Source organism: Anolis carolinensis, chromosome 3 (genome assembly GCF_035594765.1).
Source record: "Anolis carolinensis isolate JA03-04 chromosome 3, rAnoCar3.1.pri, whole genome shotgun sequence".
NCBI lineage: Eukaryota > Metazoa > Chordata > Lepidosauria > Squamata > Dactyloidae > Anolis > Anolis carolinensis.
The window spans coordinates 161,847,669-161,866,904 of record NC_085843.1 but is presented as its reverse complement, the minus strand read 5'-3'; the positions used below and the strand labels follow the sequence as shown (position 1 = coordinate 161,866,904).

Sequence of the window (19,236 nt, the reverse complement as noted above, 5' to 3'; positions counted from 1 at the left end):
CTGGTATTACCTCTATGCCTTCTGATACTTATATAACCCACATATTTAATATTATAGTATGCACAAATGAAGCCAGTTGTCTGAGGAAGACTTTAGTATGAAAGTTAGTTCCCAGACAACAATGAAGATAATAACGTTTTATTTGTTTTGGCAAGTTATTAAACAAACATTCCATATTATTTCGTCTGCAAAACACATTTGTAGAATACCTTCATCTTTTCAGAAGAGCAGTGTTTAAAAGGAGAGGCTATTCATATCAGAATTGTTTTACCGTGGTTACCCACACACATTTACAAGTGCCAATGTTTTCAGTCAACATCAAGCTGCCAGCATTGCACCTATGAGTTTCACCAACTGATAAATATGGAATACATAAATTCCTATTTTTGTACTCCTGCCCACACGTTAAATTACTTCCCACCAGTTGTGTGCTTTCACAGCAGAACTGACAGTTATTTTTAAGACCTGAATTTGAAAACTGAAATCTGTCATAGTCACATGTATCCTTTTCAGATGTAAGATGCATTATGAAACCTTTTTCTTTTTGTGGGAAGAAGAAACTGTTTCTTAGAGCTTCCAGTTTCAAGAGGACATATTGGATCAAAGGAGATTTCGGGCAGAAATGTGTATTTTCATATAGGGAAAATGAGGAAACTCCTTAGAGAACTCAGTTTCTGAACCAGGAAGTTTGTTGATCCAGCCCAACATTTGAATAACTCTAGATTTTGGGGGTTGTCAGTGGAAAATTTCCCCATAAACTGCTACCTTATCCTTGTTACTGAAGAAACTAGGAACAACATCTGGAATTTCCTAAATACATACAGGTTCTGGAACTAAGCTTTGAACCCTCCTTGACTGGTCATTTTTAAAAGGACCTTGCAAGAAATGGTTCAGCTCTAAGGCAGGTGTGGGAACCTTTGGTCATTTAGGTATTTTGAATTTCAATTCCCATCATTTTTTACCATTGCCAATGTTAGATGGTGCTTCTGAGACCTGAAATCCCAAACGTCTGAAGGGCATGGACTCCCCACTGCTCTTCCAGGGGATATTGCTATCACTGAGAGAGAAATCGCATAATATCTCATCCATCTCTATATAACTAATTCTTCAAGTATGCCTTCAAGCTGACATTCATGGTTTTTTTAAAATTAGATTTCTAAATTAGCTTTTAGACTCTCAGGCATATTGATAAAATTATTCTCCAGAAAAAATATAATCTGTCATATTATTATTCTTACGCAGTAGGCTAGCTAGATGTGATAACCAGTAGCACACCATGTCAGCCTTCTCACTCAAAGGAGTATTTTACATTTTGTATAAATATAACAGTTTTCCAAGATAACTCCAAAAAGCATCCTCACAGCTACTCTTTTTTTATATAGAATAGGCATCTCGAAAGTGTGAGCTAAGATTAGACTATCACCCCCATATGTTCGAGTAAGACTAACTTTGCCTCTTCACGAGGTTTAAATTTAAGCTTCAAGAAGCCAAAACTATCATTTATTAAGAAAGCTATAGAGCCAGTTCAGACGATTCTGTGTTGGGGAATTTCTGATATTGTTTGGGATTACTGATCTTAATGTTAATGTTGGGGACTTTCTGTATTTCTTATATATATATATATATGATTTATTGTTTTAATGTCTTGTGCTCCTGGTCTGTGATGGCCACAATAAAATTCATTCATATTCGAAACTATTCCCCACTTTGTTCTTGATCAGTCCAAACAGTATTAAAAAAATTTAAATGCAAAATCAACCAGATTCTGAATTTGATAACTATAGTTATCAGGGGACTTCAAGCAGTAGAAATTATGCAAATATTAAGATTATTGGAGCTTCTGGTGGCGCAGTGTGTTAAAGCGCTGAGCTGCTGAACTTGCAGACCGAAAGGTCCCAGGTTCAAATCCGGGGAGCGGAGTTAGCTCACTGTTAGCTCCAGCTTCTGCCAACCTAGCAGTTCGAAAACATGCAAATGTGAGTAGATCAATAGGTACCACTCTGGCGGGAAGGTAACAGCATTCCATGCAGTCATGCCGGCCACATGACCTTGGAGGTGTCTACGGATAACGGCGGCTCTTCGGCTTAGAAATGGAGATGAACACCAACTCCCAGAGTCAGACACGACTGGACTTAACGTCAGGGCAAACCTTTACCTTTTTACCTAAGATTATTAGACCTTCTTGGAACTTAATATTTATTTATTTATTATTTCATACATTTATATCCCGTACTTCTCACCCCCATCGAGTTGGATCATAGAGGGAGATACGTTCGGAAAAGTAAGTTGAGCTTGAATCATTTAGGGCTTTATAGGCTAAAGCCAGGATTTTGAATTGTGCAAATTGAATTGGTAGCAGACTGGCAGCCAGTGGAGCTGACATAACAGCAGGGTGGTATGCTTCCTGTACGCCGCTCCGGTGAGCAATCTGGCTGCCACCCATTGGACTAGTTGAAACTTCCAAACAATCTTAAAAGGCAACAACACATAGAGTATGTTGCAGTAGTCTATTTGGGATGTAACAAGAGCATGGACCACATATGCACTCATATTAGTTTATACATCCCAATTAGAATTAATCACAAGAGGATAAAGGTACAGACGGTACCTAGATTCCTCTTCCTTCCAGATTAGTAATACTGTTCACACAGAATTTGACTTTACTACTGCAGACAGGGTTCATTCCTTTTCATACATGTGCTGTATAACACTATGCTATTTCGACTAGCTATTGAGGTGTCTTGTAAATAACACATATCAATAAAGAAATAACAATTGCCAAGAATGATGAAATGCAAAAGTCATAGCTCCCATCTGATGAGGAGAAAAGCAACAGAACAATCCAGCCCTAAATGAGCCAATGTCACGGACAAACCCTCATTAGCAATGACAGTACAAAGGTAATGTAAGGTAGTCTCTGGAAGAAGAGATAAAACACCATACTAGTTCAGCTAGTTTATGCGATCTTTTTATCTCAGATATTAGCCTGGGTGAATACTAGACTTTGGTAAATATATATTACACAATTCTTCAGCAAATGCTGTTTACAAACTAGCTTTTCTCGGCCAATTGTAAAATGTTGTTTGCACTTCTTCTAACAAGCAGAAACATGCAAGCATTCTACACTGTGTCTATATTCAGTTTCTAATATATGAGCCAAAAGTCTGAGACACCTGTTCGCAAGCTTGCAACCTGTCTAATTGCCCAAAACAAATGTGCACAAAACTATGTGCAGAAATTATATGTGAAGACATTATTATAGCCAAGAACAGTTTATCCCTGGGGAGAATAACTCTCCTGACATATTCATTCCATCTCTGACCTTTCCATGCTTATCCTCCTAATAGGAAAGTTCTACAACATCTTTAAAAAGCTTTCATGGGAAGCAAGCTTTCTACTGCAGCACATGAAATCTAAAGGATAATGGGCTGAATTAAAGATCAGTTTGCTGACCAAAAGGTTGGTGGTTCGAATCTGGGGAGCAAAGTGAGCTCCCGCTATTAGCCCCAGTTTCTGCCAATCTAGCAGTTCGAAAACATGCAAATGTGAGTATTTATTTATTTATTTCCGATATTTCTACCCCGCCCTTCTCCCCGAGGGGACTCAGGGCTGAGTAGGTCAATAGGTACCGCTTCTGCGGGAAGGTAACGGCGCTCCATGCAGTCATGCTGGCCACATGACCTAGGAGGTGTCTGCGGACAATGCTGGCTCTTCAGCTTAGAAATAGAGATGAGCACAAACCCACAGAGTCGGACATGACTGGACTTAATGTCAGCGGAACCTTTACCTTTCCTGGGTCACGGCACAGCCTGTGATTAATACTGAGTAGAGACTGTTTTGCTTTGCTAACAGCTCTTATTAGGGAATTAATGCAAACACTGTCTTTTACTCCGTTTACAAAACCTTGTTCTGTATATAAAATGAGCACTAAATGCATTTCCCTCCTCTGACTATTATTTCAATCTAGCTTGAAAATCTTCACACTCTTCCAGAAATGACATTTACATCCAAAGAAAATAGATCACCCAAAGATCAGCTAGTTATGTCCAAAGAAAATGATCTCTTTCTCTTTCTCAGCCTCCTCCCTCCCACCGACCATCATAAAAACATGAAATCAGGCACATGGAATGCTGAGAGTATGACAAAACAGTCCCTGCTCCTATAGAAAATTCTTCCCTCCCTTCCTTCCTGATACGTGTGTCGGGTAATGCTAACCAGATCTTCATTTACAAACAAGAACACTTCGTACTTGTATACCCGGACGGAATACTCTGATTTTTTAACAGACAAACTCATCTAAGACCCACACCTCATTCGATCACGAAAAACTTCCCTAATCTGCTTCCTGCTTGGATACACTGAAAATAACATCCTGCGTGCTGTTTAAGCCAGACGATAATGTGAGACACGTATATAGCAGGGTTGGCTCAGGACACACCTTTGTTGCTTCCAGAGCTGTGGTTTACTTGTAGCTCCATGTCTTTTTTCCCCCTCAAGCTGTAGAGTCCTCACACAGTCCGGAAAAGCTAGGGTTTCTCCAAGGGCAGAAAGGAACAACAGAAAGTCCCTTGGAAGAGCTGCTCTCTTGATGGTTCTTTCTCACTTGCCAGAGTCGTTCCGGCAACACTGACAGGGAGGAGTGGCCATGTCAAGCAGGGTGTGCCGCTGCTAAAACTAATGATCAAAGAACAGCTAGGATTTGTCCTTTGTGAATGGCCTAAACCAATTTTATCTTGCTTTTTGATGCAGAGCACTTTTAGATATTATGAACATTAAACAATTTGCATATGAGAACTGGGAACCAACAATGGACTGAGAGATGGGAAAACAGCAAAGAATCCAGTTTCCAATTGCTGTTTAGCAGCACTTGGAAACATTATTTGGGAGAAAGGTGGAATCCTGTTAGTACAGTATAAAAGGTAAAGGTTTTCCCTTGACATTAAGTTTAGTTGTGTCCAACTCTGGGAAGTGCTGCTCATTTCCATTTCTAAGCCAAAGAGCCGGCGCTGTCCGTAGACACCTCCAAGGTCATGTTGCCGGCATGACTGCATGGAATGCTGTTACCTTTTCCCCAGAGTGGTACCTATTGATCTACTCATATTTGCATGTTTTTGAACTGTTAGGTTGGCAGAAACTGGGGCTAACAGCGGGAGCTCACTCCACTCCCTGGATTCGAACTGCTGACCTTTCCAAGTTCAGCAGCTCCAGAGTTTAACCCCCTGCACCACCAAGGGATCCTAGTACAATATGCTAGAGTCATATTCATGGTGCAATTCCACATTCCCATATGTTGCATTGCATACACCCAGTTCCTTGTACAGCTGATGATTCCTAAACACGAACACCTGAATATGTGCATGCACATTCACAAAGCGCTCTCTCAGATATGTTGACTTGGTGGACAGGGGAGCTACAATTGTTGCAGAAGAATGAATTCAAGGCACCTTCTGTGCAATTTATGCAACCACGGTACCCAGCATTGTGTACATTTTCACTATGCTAAAAGTGTGCAGGATCATGTTTTTGGACTATAAATCCCAAACCTATTAAAAATAAAATGTAAGGGCAATTCACACCTCATCACAAGTTCACTAAATGATTACTGATTTATTTTTGTATCTTACTCATTTGCTCTAATGTTCAAAGGAGTCGAAAAATGTGGAGTTCTTTCATGCTTCTAAAATAGTGGTGACTTATACTTATCAGGACTGGTTGGACAGGTTGGCCGATGAAAGGTGAAGCCAAAGGAAACAGTAAGGCCCACTAATTCTGGTTTAGTTTCCTTCTATTTCTTTTTCAGTGATATCGGAGTACAAATCTCTGATGTCTAACTTCTTAGGGAGAACTGTGGGCTTCCTCAAGACATTTCAATAATTATATGTATACATACATACCAAATTAAACAATTTTAAGCAGGAAATTTTGTACTCCAACGTGGTCCAAAATAGATACTTTCCAGTTTCCTTGTCTACTATTTTATTGTATTAATTTACTGTTTGTTAATTTTATGCCATAACACTGCAGATACCATCTTAATTTGTGTGACGGTGGGAAGGAGGAAAGCAGGTCAAGTTGCCTTGGACTGAACGGAAGAAAAGCATAATTTAAATATAGGTAAAGGTTTTCCCCTGACGTCAAGTCTAGTTGTGTCCGACTCTGGGGGTTGGTGCTCATCTCCATTTCTAAGCCGAAGAGCCGGCATAGTCTATAGACACCTCCAAGGTCATGTGGCCGGCATGACTGCATGGAGCGCTGTTACCTTCCTGCTGGAGTGGTACCTATTGATCCACTCACATTTGCATGTTTTTGAACTGCTAAGTTGGCAGAAGCTGGAGCTGACAGAGAGAGCTCACTACACTCCCCGGATTCAAACCGCCGACCTTTTGGTCAGCAAATTCAGCAGGTCAGCGGTTTAACTCACTGCGCTACTGGGAGTTCCTAATTTAAATATAATTAATACATATAACAATTATTTTCCTCAAATGCCAAAGCAAGTTAAAACTCCAGCTCTATCTTCATTTATCTAGAATGCCTCTCAGTTGTCTCAGATACACATTACTACAGCTTTCCACCAATGCCTGGACTTAAGACTACCAAGGTGGCAGCAGTTGGGGGGACAGAACCCATGAGCAGGGACCTTGTCCCAAACACATTTACATTTGTCACTGATCTGGAGAAACACTTCCCAGAGTAAAAGCAACACATGAAAAATTGGGTGAAGGGCGAAGGGAAATACATCACACATGGAACAGTGTACCCTAATTTCAAGGTACTACATAAATAGAAGAGACAATACACAGGAATAACAGGTGTGCACTCCAGTTATCTGGGCCCGAAGTCAAATTTTCCATTCTCTAAAACCCAAAATTGCAGAGCAAGAATGGGCAACAGCTGAGAGGGATGACCTGAGCAAGCACAGTAGACTTTTTGGCAAGCATTATGGACATTTGTCCTGTTGTTTCTATCCTCTTTTTTTCCTTAACTAGAAATTAGTACAGGCAGTCCCCGAGTTACAAACTTCTGATAGTAACAAACGACTCATTTAGGAATGGGGATGAGGCAACAGGAAGTGAGAGAAATCTACCCCTTGGAAGGGAAATTCACTCCTGAATGAGTTATCATGGGGGGAAAGTGTCTCACCTGAAGCTTTCTCACCAATCCTGGTTTCCACAACAAGCCAAATTTTTCAAAATCCAATTATCATAGGGACAGAAAGTGATGGGAAATCTTCTGAACAGGGACACAGAAAGCAAAACAAACACCACAGGGATGTTATCCCTTCCCTATGCTATCCCAAACTTTGTGTGTGTGTGTGTGTGTGTGTGTGTGTGTGTGTGTGTGTGTGTGTGAAGAGAGAGAGAGAGAGAGAGAGAGAGAGACTTCTACCTGACTCCAGTCTTAATCAATGGGATTTACATAACCTGTCAACTCACCATTCACACATTGATATCACTAGTCTACTGTAGTTAATGCATATAGGATCTAGGCCAGTGTTTCCCAAACTTATTTGGCCTGCTGTCCCCTTTCCAGAAAAAATATTACTCAGCACCCCCTGGAAAGGGGGGCGTGGCTTAGAGGGGTGGGTGTGGCTCCTGCTCAAGAGGGCGGGGCTGAGCCTCTCCCCTAGTCCAAGATGCAGGGTTGGGAGGGGGAGGGGGAGGTGGGCGGGGCCACAAATGGGCAGCCAGGACTGAGATGGGCGGAGTTACGAGCTCTGAGGCAGGGCTGAGCTTCTATCCCTGTCCTGTGACGCCTGCCAGGACACAGGGGGTGGGGCTATAGGAGGGGGCGGGGCCTCTTCCCAAGTCCCTGATGGGGCTAAACCTCTATACCCCGCCCCTGTGTTCTAACAAGTGCCTCAGGGGAGGTATACAGAGGCTCAGCCCTGTCTCGCGCTCTTGGGAAAAGGCCCCTCCCCTAGCCCCGCCCTCTGTGTCCCAACAAGCGCCTCAGGAGAGGTATAGATTCTTAGCCCTGTCTCGGGCTCTTGGGAAGAAGCCACGCCCACTCCTCTAGCTCCGCCCCTGTGCCCTAACAGACACCTCAGGTGCTCAGCCCTGTCTCCAGCACTTGTGAAGAGGCTCCGCCCCTCCCCTGGCCCCGCCCTGTCTCCTAATATGTGCCATCACCGCCCCCTGGATCGCTGCAGCACCCACCTGGGGGTGGTAGAGTCCACTTTGGGAATCACTGATCTAGGCCATCGCATTTACTGGAGGAATGCTGTTGAAAATGGCATCTCCTGGGCCATTCTCTATTACCATTCCCAATCTATAACGATTAGAACTGTTGTCTACACCTTTGACACTACAAATTTCTTGTACTCCAGTTCCGCAAATCATTAGCTATATAGGGTATACAACCAAAGTCAGCTACTATCTGTTCTTCATCCATGTCCTAAAACTATCTAAGGGCTCACTGCTGAACTTGTGAACATTACTTTGCTAAGAAAAAGAAAAAGGAGCAAAAAAAAGGCCAGGGCCATCAAATGAAGATATATTGGATAGATAAAAACACAACACATACTTTAATTATGAAAATTTCTTCCAGAATTTTTAGTTATGGCCACCAACTCAGATTATTCTAACGTGTTACCATAATGCTAAGTTTTTAACTTTGTGGTTTTTTATACATTATAGCTGTACTCTCAATTTGCTTCTGACATGATAAATAAATAACTCAGATTGTTATAAAGGGAGATTAGACAAATTCATGACGGTAAAAGCTATCAATGGTTACTAGCATAATATATAAATGTTAATAGCAGTAGCAGAGTGCTTTGAATGCCATTTCCTGCTTCTTGGCAGGGGGTTGGACTGGATGACCCATGAGGTCTCTTCCAACTCTATTAGTCTATGATTCAGAGGCAGTAGAGCTAGCACTGAATAGTGATTTGCCCTTTCCTTTCTCTGAAGCTGAAGCTCAGTGTGTTTCGATCTCCCAGAGTTCCAAGAACCACTATGCTACACTTGCACTGGTAATGGTGGTATCACACTGAAATGGATCAGCATCTCCATAGACTACTGTATATACTTGAGTATAAGCCAAGTTTTTCAGCCCTTTTAAGGGCTGAAAAAGCCCCCCTCAGCTTATACTTGAGTGAGGGTCCTGGTCGGCTTATACTCGAGTATATAGGTCATCAGAGTTGGACAGTCTTATCTTATTAAAGTCTTATTATCTTAAATTACAGTTTTATGCAAATATTCAAAAACATTTAACCTAATGATGCCTCAATGAATGTAATTTTATTGGTATCTATTTTTATTTTTATTTTTGAAATTTACTAGTAGCTGCTACATTTCCCACTCTCGTCTTATACTCGAGTCAATAATTTTTCCCAGTTTTTTATGGTTAAAATTAGGTTCCTCGGTTTATATTCAGGTCGGTTTATACTTGAGTATATACTGTATATTTGGCAGAAGATGTTAGTAGCAGATCACAACTGATTTCAATTATGCTTTGGGTGTAACCATTTGGACTTGTGGTGTAAGGATCTAAGGGATAAGATCACAACTTACTGCAATGTACTAAATCAAATTTAATCTGAACATCTAGTTGACCTATAACTCAGTTAGTGAAACCAGCAGTCTCTGAAGCAAGAGTACATATTTGTATGAGCATTTAAAAATGGTACATGGAGGTCAGGAATGGGTGCTTGTCGAGACAACTACTAACCACTTGCTATTTAGACGTGTATTATTTTCACTCATGTGTTGACATTTTTGAAAAAATACAGCAAAGCTATTTGAATTCTTTTCTTTCTTCATTTGAAAATTTTAAAGTAAAAAAAAATCACAGAAAATATGTAATGTAAATTTCTCTCCTTGACTGAAAAGGTTAGGTAAATTAACAAGCCCATCACAGTTTAATTAGTGATAGATGAATATAGGGCCCTTCATATTTGCACAAATTCCACTATATATTTGTACAAAGAGAGAAGAAACTGACTATCCCTTGGGGTTTTAACAGAAGGATGATAAAATGCGTCAGTCCTGCTGGGATTTTCTCTCTGAAGTCATAGTTCCCAAAGCCTATGACAGTTTCAAAAATTTAAACCAATAAATTAATCCCCAAAGATTAAAAAGTCCTTCTGTTGGTATGAATATGCGAATGTTGGATGCTTCATTACTTCTTTAAGCTTTCAGTATTGACCAAAAGACTGTTTTCTAATCTCCTTGGCTCTTTTCCACAGTTGGGTGCTGCTGGCAAACATGATGATACTCCCTCCTTTCCTCTGACTGGACACCAAGAAAGGGATCAGAAAGGGATAAAACACAGATAAAACACTAGGAAGCAAAAGCCATGTGACAGGAGGATTTTCCACTAAAAAAGGTCCCAGAAAGGGGGATTCTTTGCTCAAAATCGCCTGATCAATTAAAGGTTGACATTTCACTTCTCTTACTGGTATCTTTGTGGAGAAGCAGGACATTCTTGTTTTTGTAAATAAACGTTATTTTGTGGAAGAAATACATTAGAACAAGAATAGGCAATTGCTTTTTTGGCAGTTATACAATAGACCAAACTTCTTGGACTTTTATTTCAAAACTTGGGCAACTGTTTAGGTTTAGGAGCCACATTGGTGACCCCAGAGGACACTGCTTTAAAAATCAGCTTGCCTTCTATGGAGCAAGATGGCACTTTTGCCATGTTTTTTGAAGATCCCAGTCCAATTTAGACCCAGGGGAGCCTTATTTTTACAACATGAGATAACCCATAAATGAAATATATGCCTCTTCAGATCTAAAATGGCCTCCAGCTCCACCTCAAACATAATAATAATAATAATCATCATCATCATCATCATCATCATCATCATCATCATCATCATCTAATGCTGACAGCTAGCACAACAAAACATTGCATGGATAGTTTCTTGACAAAATTGAAGGAAAAGCTGACAAGGAGAAGACCTGGCTATGGCTCACGAATTGGACACTGAAGAAGGAGACAGAAGGCCTGATCCTTGCAGCCCAGGAGCAAGCCATCAGAACAAATGCAATTAAGGCCAAGATCAAAAAATCAGCTGATGACCCAAAATGCAGACTGTGCAAGGAAGCTGACGAAACCATTGATCATATCCTCAGCTGCTGTAAGAAAATCGCACAGACTACATACAGAGGCACAACTATGTGGCACAAATGATTTACTGGAACTTATGCCTCAAGTACCACCCCCCAGCAGTAAAAAACTGGTGGGATCACAAACCTGCAAAGATAATGGAAAATGAACACGCAAAGATACTGTGGGACTTTCAAATCCAGACTGACAAAGTTTTGGAACACAACACACCAGACATCACAGTTGTGGAAAAGAAAAAGGTTTGGATTATTGATGTTGCCATACCAGGTGACAGTCGGATTGATGAAAAACAACAAGAAAAACTCAACCGCTACCAGGACCTCAAGATCGAACTGCAAAGACTCTGGCAGAAACCAGTACAGGTGGTCCCAGTGGTAAATGGCACACTGGGGGCTGTGCCAAAAGATCTCAGCCGGCATTTGGAAACAATAAACATTGACAAAATTATGATCTGTCAACTACAAAAGGCCACCCTACTGGGATCTGCACGCATCATCACACAGTCCTAGACACTTGGGAAGTGTTTGACTTGTGATTTTGTGATACGAAATCCAGCATATCTATCTTGTTTGCTGTGTCATACTATGTTGTTGTGTCAATAATAATAATAATATTGTTATTTTTGTATCCCGCTTCCATCTCCCCAAAGGGACTCATGGCGGCTCACATGGGGAAGCCTAATGACATACTTAAAATGTAACCTATTAAAATTCAAATAACAGCATCATAAAACAATATAAAACAAACAACAATATAACACAGTTTAAATAGCCACCAACAACAACCAGTGACCTAAAATAGTAAATAGTTTCTAGGTTTGGCAGGCGGAGTAGTGAGAACCAGTTATGAGGGCAGGGCTGATGGATAAAGTGCAAATGTCAGATGGGAAAAATTAGGGATAGAGGGCAATATAAGTAGACCACTATAACTCTGGGTAGGAAACAGTAGTAAAATGCAAGAACTAGGATTTGGATCATAGCCGGGGCCAAGATTTTCTAATCAAAAGCACAGTGGAACATCCATGTTTTTAGCATTACACCCCATGTGACGGCGCGAGTGGCGCCATCTATATGTCAAACTATAAGTTTCAAGATTTGAATTGTTGTATCATGTCTGATTTTGCCCTTACCCTGTAAATGTAGTTGGATTGGTTATTTATATCTGTCAATCAATGTTGTTTGTACCTGTTATATTGCTCACTTAGCTAAACTATTTGGCTCCACCTCTTCCTGGAGTAGGACTGTGTTTCCTCTTTTCATTCCATCAGCAAGTTCTGTATCGGATGGACGTGAAAGAGAGGCTTGGCTCAAAAAGCCCTTCAAAAGTTACCTCTCAGCACCAATTCTGAGGTTCTTACCCTTGGGACTCACACTTCATGTTCAGGGCCAACCTGAACAACGTTGAGGAGTCTCAAGCGCCTTCACATCAGTCCTTTGGCAACAGAGGAAGACTCTTGTCTTCAGATATAGGTCATTGGACTGAGGCTGAGTTTGCTCCGGCATTCACAGCCAGAGAGAGAGGGATCTGGACAAGCTTCATGGACTTAAACAACCAAAGACTGTAATGTATATTTTCTTTTACCCCCTTTGTGAAGAATAAACCCAGTTTTTGAGTTAACTACAGTGTTTTGGTCCTTGGGAGTTCCAGTTTCCCTAAAGGAGGGCAAGAAGCAATCCCCTGGGGAAAGATGTCACGTCCATGCCTCTTTCACTAAGAGTTTACAGCCCCAGGCGCGACGGCACAGTGCTGAGAGGACCCTTCTTTTCCAGCAGTGCTGAGAGAAGCCTTCTTTTCCAGAAGTGCTGAGAGAGAAGCCTTCTTTTCCAGAACTGCTGAAAGAAGCCTTCCAGAAGTGCTAAGAAGGGAAAAGAAGGAGCCAGGAAGGGCCTTGAATTTGCCAAGCCCATAGTCTCCTAAAGATAAAGAAGTCAAAAGAAGCCTGCCTTTGCCTCCAGAGGGAAGCCCAGCCTTCACAAAATTGAGACATTTGCAAGCTTTCCCGCTCTTTTTGCATCTCAAGCCACCAGCAAATTGCTACATTCAGCTCTTGTAGCTGCAGCAAGTTCAAGCCTTCTGCAAAGTGGATACATTTGCTAGAAGCCTAGCCTTTGCAAAGTTGAGACATTTGCAGCAAGATCAAGCTTTCTGCAAAGTGGATACATTTTGCTAGAAGCCAAGCCTTTGCAAAATTGAAACATTGGCTAGGTTTCCCGCCTTTTCTGTTTATCAAGCAAGCCAGCAAATCGCTACATTCAGCTCTTGCAACTGCACAAGATCAAGCTTTTTGCAAAGTAGATACATTTCTCCAGAAGCCAGCCTTTACAGCTCTACCAAGCCTCTTCCAGAACTTTGTTTGCAAAGCAATAAATTTCCAACCTTCTGCAGTTCCTGCCATTTCTTCAAAGCCTGCTGCAAGTTTATGAAAGCCCAAGCTTAACTTCTCAGTTAAGCAGCTGTTTTAATTGTTTAAAATATTGCATTGCCCTTTTGTGTGCCTTTAGTTGTATAGTTATATAGTATTGCATTTTGTACTGTTTGAAACTTGGGATAAGTTTCCTTTTGAATTTCACAGAATGTCAAGTCATAGCAATGAGATTTTGCAAACAAGGGTCAAATCTCCCCGCCCAGTCAGAGAAAGGCACCCCACAGAGAAAACAATGCTCTGCCTTTTGCAGAAGGAAGGCAAGCTTAGGCAGAGGTTTAACAGAGCTTGGCAAAACCTGCCGACCATAGCTGATGCAATAAGGGCATCCCTTTGCCCAAAGGAAAAGGAAATTCTCAGGCAAGAATTTGTAAAGGCCTTCAATAATGGGAGTGCTATTGCAGAAGAAATAATCTATGTACTGAACAAAATTAACACTCCAGAGTCTTTAGATAGGGCTAAGGAAATTTCTTTTAGCCTACAAGAAGAGAGGAGGCGCTACAGCGCAGTCCTATTTGAACCAGAGCCCAGTTCCTTATTCAAAGGTGCAGAAGAAAGGGTTCAAGGCTCCCCATGTGTAAGCCTTAGATCCAGTCTGCTCAAGATTCCATCTAATGATGCTAGCCTTAAATCCAAGCATTCATCTAGGCATAGCAGTTCCTCCCAATCCACACACTCATTCATCAGTACTTCTTCCAAAGCAGCCCACTACAACAGAGAGGCTGTCCGTTTGAAAATTAGAAAAGAGGTTTTAGAAGCAGAGGCGTCTGCAGAAATGGCTAGGCAAGACTTTGCCTTCAATGAAGAGGAACTCCTCCTTCAACAGGCTAAAGCCAAGCAGAAACTGCTTCTAGCTCAGGCTAGGGCCCAGCAAGAAGCTGATCTAGCGCAGGCTAGGGCCCAACAAGAAGCTGACCTAGCGCAGGCTAGGGCCCAACAAGAAGCTGATCTAGCGCAGGCTAGGGCCCAACAAGAAGCTGACCTAGCGCAGGCTAGGGCTCAACAAGAAGCTGACCTAGCACAGGCCAGGGCCCAGAGAGAAATAGAGCTTGCAATGGCTGAAGCCAAGCAAGATGAACTGCAACGGGATCTAGATCTGCTTCAAGTAAAAAGAGACACAGCACAAAAGATAGTCAGAGCTAACGTTCTAGCCAAAGCCCTATCACAGGAACTAACCCAAGAAAACCTTAGTTTCCTGCCAACACAAGAGCCTACAGCAAAGGTTTCAGCACACCTGCAACTGGCACCACCTGTAGTGCAGAGTCATATCTCCTTTTGCCACCTTGAAGATCGCTCACCTGTTCCAGTGTTCCTGACTTCAAGGCCAGCCCATTCCTCAGAAGTACAGCAAAGCACGGCCGGGAGAGTGCCATCTCTGTCAGAGTCCATTCCTGCACTTAGGCCTCAGAGATACCACCTGTCTACTTGGGAACGAATGGATGACGTCTTTCAACAACATCCAGATGTCCATCCACATTGGCAAGGCATGGCCGGGAGTGAACCACCACATTCATCCCTGCATACCAAGTCAATTCTCCCATCGCTGAAGATGAAGGCTTCAGAGGTGCTGCCTGCCAGCAATCTGCTGAACCCAGCATCGCCTACCATCGCGAAAAGATGTGTTCAACCGAAGAACATTGAGTTTGTCACGCCACATCACACTCCTCAGATGTACCCTTACACACTGGAGTCTCAATTGGGTTCCCTCTTGAGAAATCCAAGAAGAGACATCAGAGACAAAGGCGTCCAGAAATTCACTGACCGACCGGATGACTACCTTCTGTGGAAGATCACCTTCATGAGGGCCATTCGAGATTTCAAGCTAGAAGCGGATGAAGAACTGTCCCTTCTTATGGCGTGGCTTGGACCCAGCTCAGCCGAGCAAGTAAAAAGACTTTATGCTGCTCATGTAGCAGACCCCCAAAGAGCTTTGTCCACAGCGTGGTCTCGCTTGGACCAGCGCTTCGGTGCGAGCACTGAGATAGAAGCATCCCTCATGGATCGACTCAACAGGTTCCCATCACTGAAGATGAAAGATTGCAAACAGCTTTGGGACTTTAGTGATCTTTTACTAGAGCTAGCTTCAGCCAAAGGAAATCCAGAGCTGCCAGGTTTAGCATGTCTGGACCAGCACACGTCACAGAGTGCCATTCTCTGCAAACTTCCTTTTCCTCTTCGAGAAGCTTGGGGGAAACAGGTGTTCAAGTACAAAGAGGAGAATGCAAATGTATACCCGCCCTTCACCTTTTTGGTGGATTTCGTCACTAGAGCAGCCCGTGAGAGGAATGACCCTCAAACAGGTCTTCTCGCTTTGTACCAAGACCTAAAGCCTGAAAAGACCTCCAAAGAAGACAAAGCCCAGGGCAAAGATCTTAGAAGGAACCTGAGTGTCAAGATGACAGACGCAACTCCTGCAACTTCTGCTCAACCAGTCAGCAACAACACCATATCCTGTCCCATTCATCAAGGGCCACACAGCCTAGCTGAATGCAGAGAGTTCGCAAAGAAGCCTTACAAAGAACGACTCCAAATAGTTCAAAAGGCCAAGGTGTGCTTTAGATGCTGCGGCGCCACTATTCACTTCTCCAAAGACTGCAAAGAAAAGGTTAAATGCCAACACTGCAACAGCATCAAGCATTGTTCTGCAATGCACAACTTCGATTCCCCTCAATTCAAAGCAAAGTCAAATTCTCCTACCAAAGAAGAAACCAAAGAAGACCAAAGGCCTACAGAACCTCAGGTAGCCCTCAAGGCTCCTGCGGTTGCCTGCACCAAGCTTTGTCAAAATAGCCACAAGCCCAGGATTTGCCACCCAATCTGCCTGGCAGAGGTGTATCCAGACAAGCAGCCGTGGAATAAGAAAAGGGTCTACGTCGCCTTGGATGCCCAAAGTGACGCATCTCTTGCAACCCCAGAGTTCTTCAACATGTTCAACCTTCATACAGAGACAATAGAATACACCATATCCACTTGTTCTGGAAAGAATAAGATGAATGGCAGAGTTGCAACAAAGTTCAAAATCTCACCTGTCGGACAAAAGGTCAGGTACGATCTTCCTGACCTTATAGAATGCAGCCTGATTCCCAGGAACAAAGAACAGATAGCCACAAAGGAGGTGGTACAAGCCCATCCTCATCTCAAAGGTATTCAAGATCTAATTCCAGCTTTGGACTTGGAAACAGACATCGTCATGCTTATCGGTGCAGATTGTCCCACACTGTTCCGTGTTAGCAACCAGATTGAAGGTCCTAAGGGATCACCTATGGCCCAGCAGTTGCCTTTAGGATGGACGGTGTTAGGCCCAGTCTGCCTGAACAAGATGTTCCAGCCTGTCACTAAAAGGCCTTCACTAATGCAAGGATGTGCCAGCCACATCTCAGTTTGCTGCCAGGGAGTAATGCCAGATTACTCTCCCATCATCGAAGTGACAGAGAGAGATGAGCAAACAGCCTTCTCTAAAAATGATCAGAAGTTTCTTGAGATGATGAACAGCCAAGTCACTCAAGTCTCTGAAGCTAATTGGACAGCACCTTTACCTTTCAAGCCGGAAAAACCATCTCTACCCAACAACAGAGATGTTGCCCTTCATCGTCTCCTGTCCTTAAGAAGAAGGATGCTAAAGGATCCGAAGGTAAAGACCCAGATCACCCAGTTTGTGGAAGACCTCTTCAAAAGCAATGATGCTGAACCAGCTAGTGTGTGTGGAGGGAGAAGAGCAGTGGCATTACATATCCACTTCAGAAAATCCGGCAGATGTGACATCCCGAGGAACATCAGCCGCAAAGTTGTCCAAGTCATCCTGGATCACTGGACCCAAATGTCTTCAAAATCCTTCCTTTCCAGAAAGCATCTCCGTGCTCAAAGACACTGAGTTGCCAGAAATTCAGTCCTGCAAATCTACCATCGATGGCCAAGACTTATCAAGGCAAGGTTTAAATCCAGCCAAGTTTGAAAGATTTTCAAAATGGACTAGACTTCAGGCAGCCATTGCCAGGCTCATACATTACATCACTACAAAAAACAGTGGTGCAATTCAGCCCCAAGATCTTTCAAAAGCCTCAACAGTCATCCTGAGATCCACTCAAAGACAGTGTTTTTTAGAAGAAATAGCTTGTCTAGAAAGAAAAGCATCCTTGCCCAAAAATAGTTGTTTAAAGGACTTGAACCCCTTCCTGGACAATGAGGGTTTCCTTAGGGTTGGAGGTAGACTAAAAAGAGCAAAGATTAGATCCTGTGTTAAAAATCCTTTTATTTTGCCACACCATAGCCACATAGCTCTGCTGTTGACACAGCATTTCCACGCAAAGGTTAAACACCAAGGAAGGTCAATTACTCAGTCTGCCCTAAGAAACTATGGGTTTTGGATTGTTAGGTGCCAACGTAAAGGTTGGGGATTTGGTGTTACTTAATCAAAGATGCTCCTAGATACCTATGGGCTAAGGGTATTGTGTCAAAATTATATCCTAGCTCTGACAATAGAGTGCGCAAGGCCCAGGTTAAGGTCATCTCTAACGAAAAGGTTTTTTTTATTTGACAGGCCTATTAGCGACATGGTTGTGTTATTTTCAGAAGACATACAGTCTTAAAGTTTTTTGAGTTAAAGGTATTTAACTCCATTTTGTTTAGATTTCCGAAAGTCCGGAAATCTAGGCCGGGAGTGTGACGGCGCGAGTGGCGCCATCTATATGTCAAACTATAAGTTTCAAGATTTGAATTGTTGTATCATGTCTGATTTTGCCCTTACCCTGTAAATGTAGTTGGATTGGTTATTTATATCTGTCAATCAATGTTGTTTGTACCTGTTATATTGCTCACTTAGCTAAACTATTTGGCTCCACCTCTTCCTGGAGTAGGACTGTGTTTCCTCTTTTCATTCCATCAGCAAGTTCTGTATCGGATGGACGTGAAAGAGAGGCTTGGCTCAAAAAGCCCTTCAAAAGTTACCTCTCAGCACCAATTCTGAGGTTCTTACCCTTGGGACTCACACTTCATGTTCAGGGCCAACCTGAACAACGTTGAGGAGTCTCAAGCGCCTTCACATCAGTCCTTTGGCAACAGAGGAAGACTCTTGTCTTCAGATATAGGTCATTGGACTGAGGCTGAGTTTGCTCCGGCATTCACAGCCAGAGAGAGAGGGATCTGGACAAGCTTCATGGACTTAAACAACCAAAGACTGTAATGTATATTTTCTTTTACCCCCTTTGTGAAGAATAAACCCAGTTTTTGAGTTAACTACAGTGTTTTGGTCCTTGGGAGTTCCAGTTTCCCTAAAGGAGGGCAAGAAGCAATCCCCTGGGGAAAGATGTCACGTCCATGCCTCTTTCACTAAGAGTTTACAGCCCCAGGCGCGACGGCACACCCCACAATCTCTACAGGACATTTAAGGACTACAAAAATTGAAAAATTAGGGACCTTGAAGGGCTCAAAATGGTGTCCAGGCAGCCTGTGGTATATAAGCCACTGTTTCCCCACTCTTGTTTGAAAGGATGGAATGAAACCTAGAGCATATCAACTGTACCACTGGTGTGGCAGATTTTGGTCACTCCTACAAGGGGAGCTATTTCACACATGGAAGCATAACTGTGAGACTTGTTTTCTGAATTCTAGGCTATCTGAATTCCCCATTCTAACAGGTGTCCTGCAGATAGTTCATAATGTAGAAGAAATTCCAACTTTACAATCACGTGCAGTGTGGCATGGTTCTGATCTAAGCTGACACTTCTAGAGGTACTTTGATG

At 42.5% G+C, this 19,236-nt stretch overlaps 1 protein-coding gene across 1 annotated transcript; it reads left to right on the top strand.

Moving 5' to 3' along the window:
- Positions 1 to 13,551: 13,551 nt before the first annotated feature.
- On the top strand, positions 13,552 to 18,730 carry LOC134297634 (uncharacterized). The gene is made up of 2 exons (XM_062975678.1): positions 13,552 to 14,348; positions 14,481 to 18,730. The coding sequence occupies exons 1-2, from the start codon at positions 13,650 to 13,652 to the stop codon at positions 17,367 to 17,369; spliced, it is 3,588 nt and encodes a 1,195-aa protein (XP_062831748.1). The 5' UTR covers positions 13,552 to 13,649; the 3' UTR covers positions 17,370 to 18,730.
- The last annotated feature ends 506 nt before the right edge of the window (positions 18,731 to 19,236 follow it).

What these genes read in the sequence shown, in the direction of transcription:
- LOC134297634 (XM_062975678.1), top strand. Translation starts at nt 13,650, where the DNA reads ATGTCAAGTCATAGCAATGAGATTTTGCAAACAAGGGTCAAATCTCCC. An exon ending in AAGCCAAGCAGAAACTGCTT is followed by an intron (nt 14,349 to 14,480) that starts CTAGCTCAGGCT and finishes CAAGAAGCTGAC; the next exon opens with CTAGCGCAGGCTAGGGCTCA.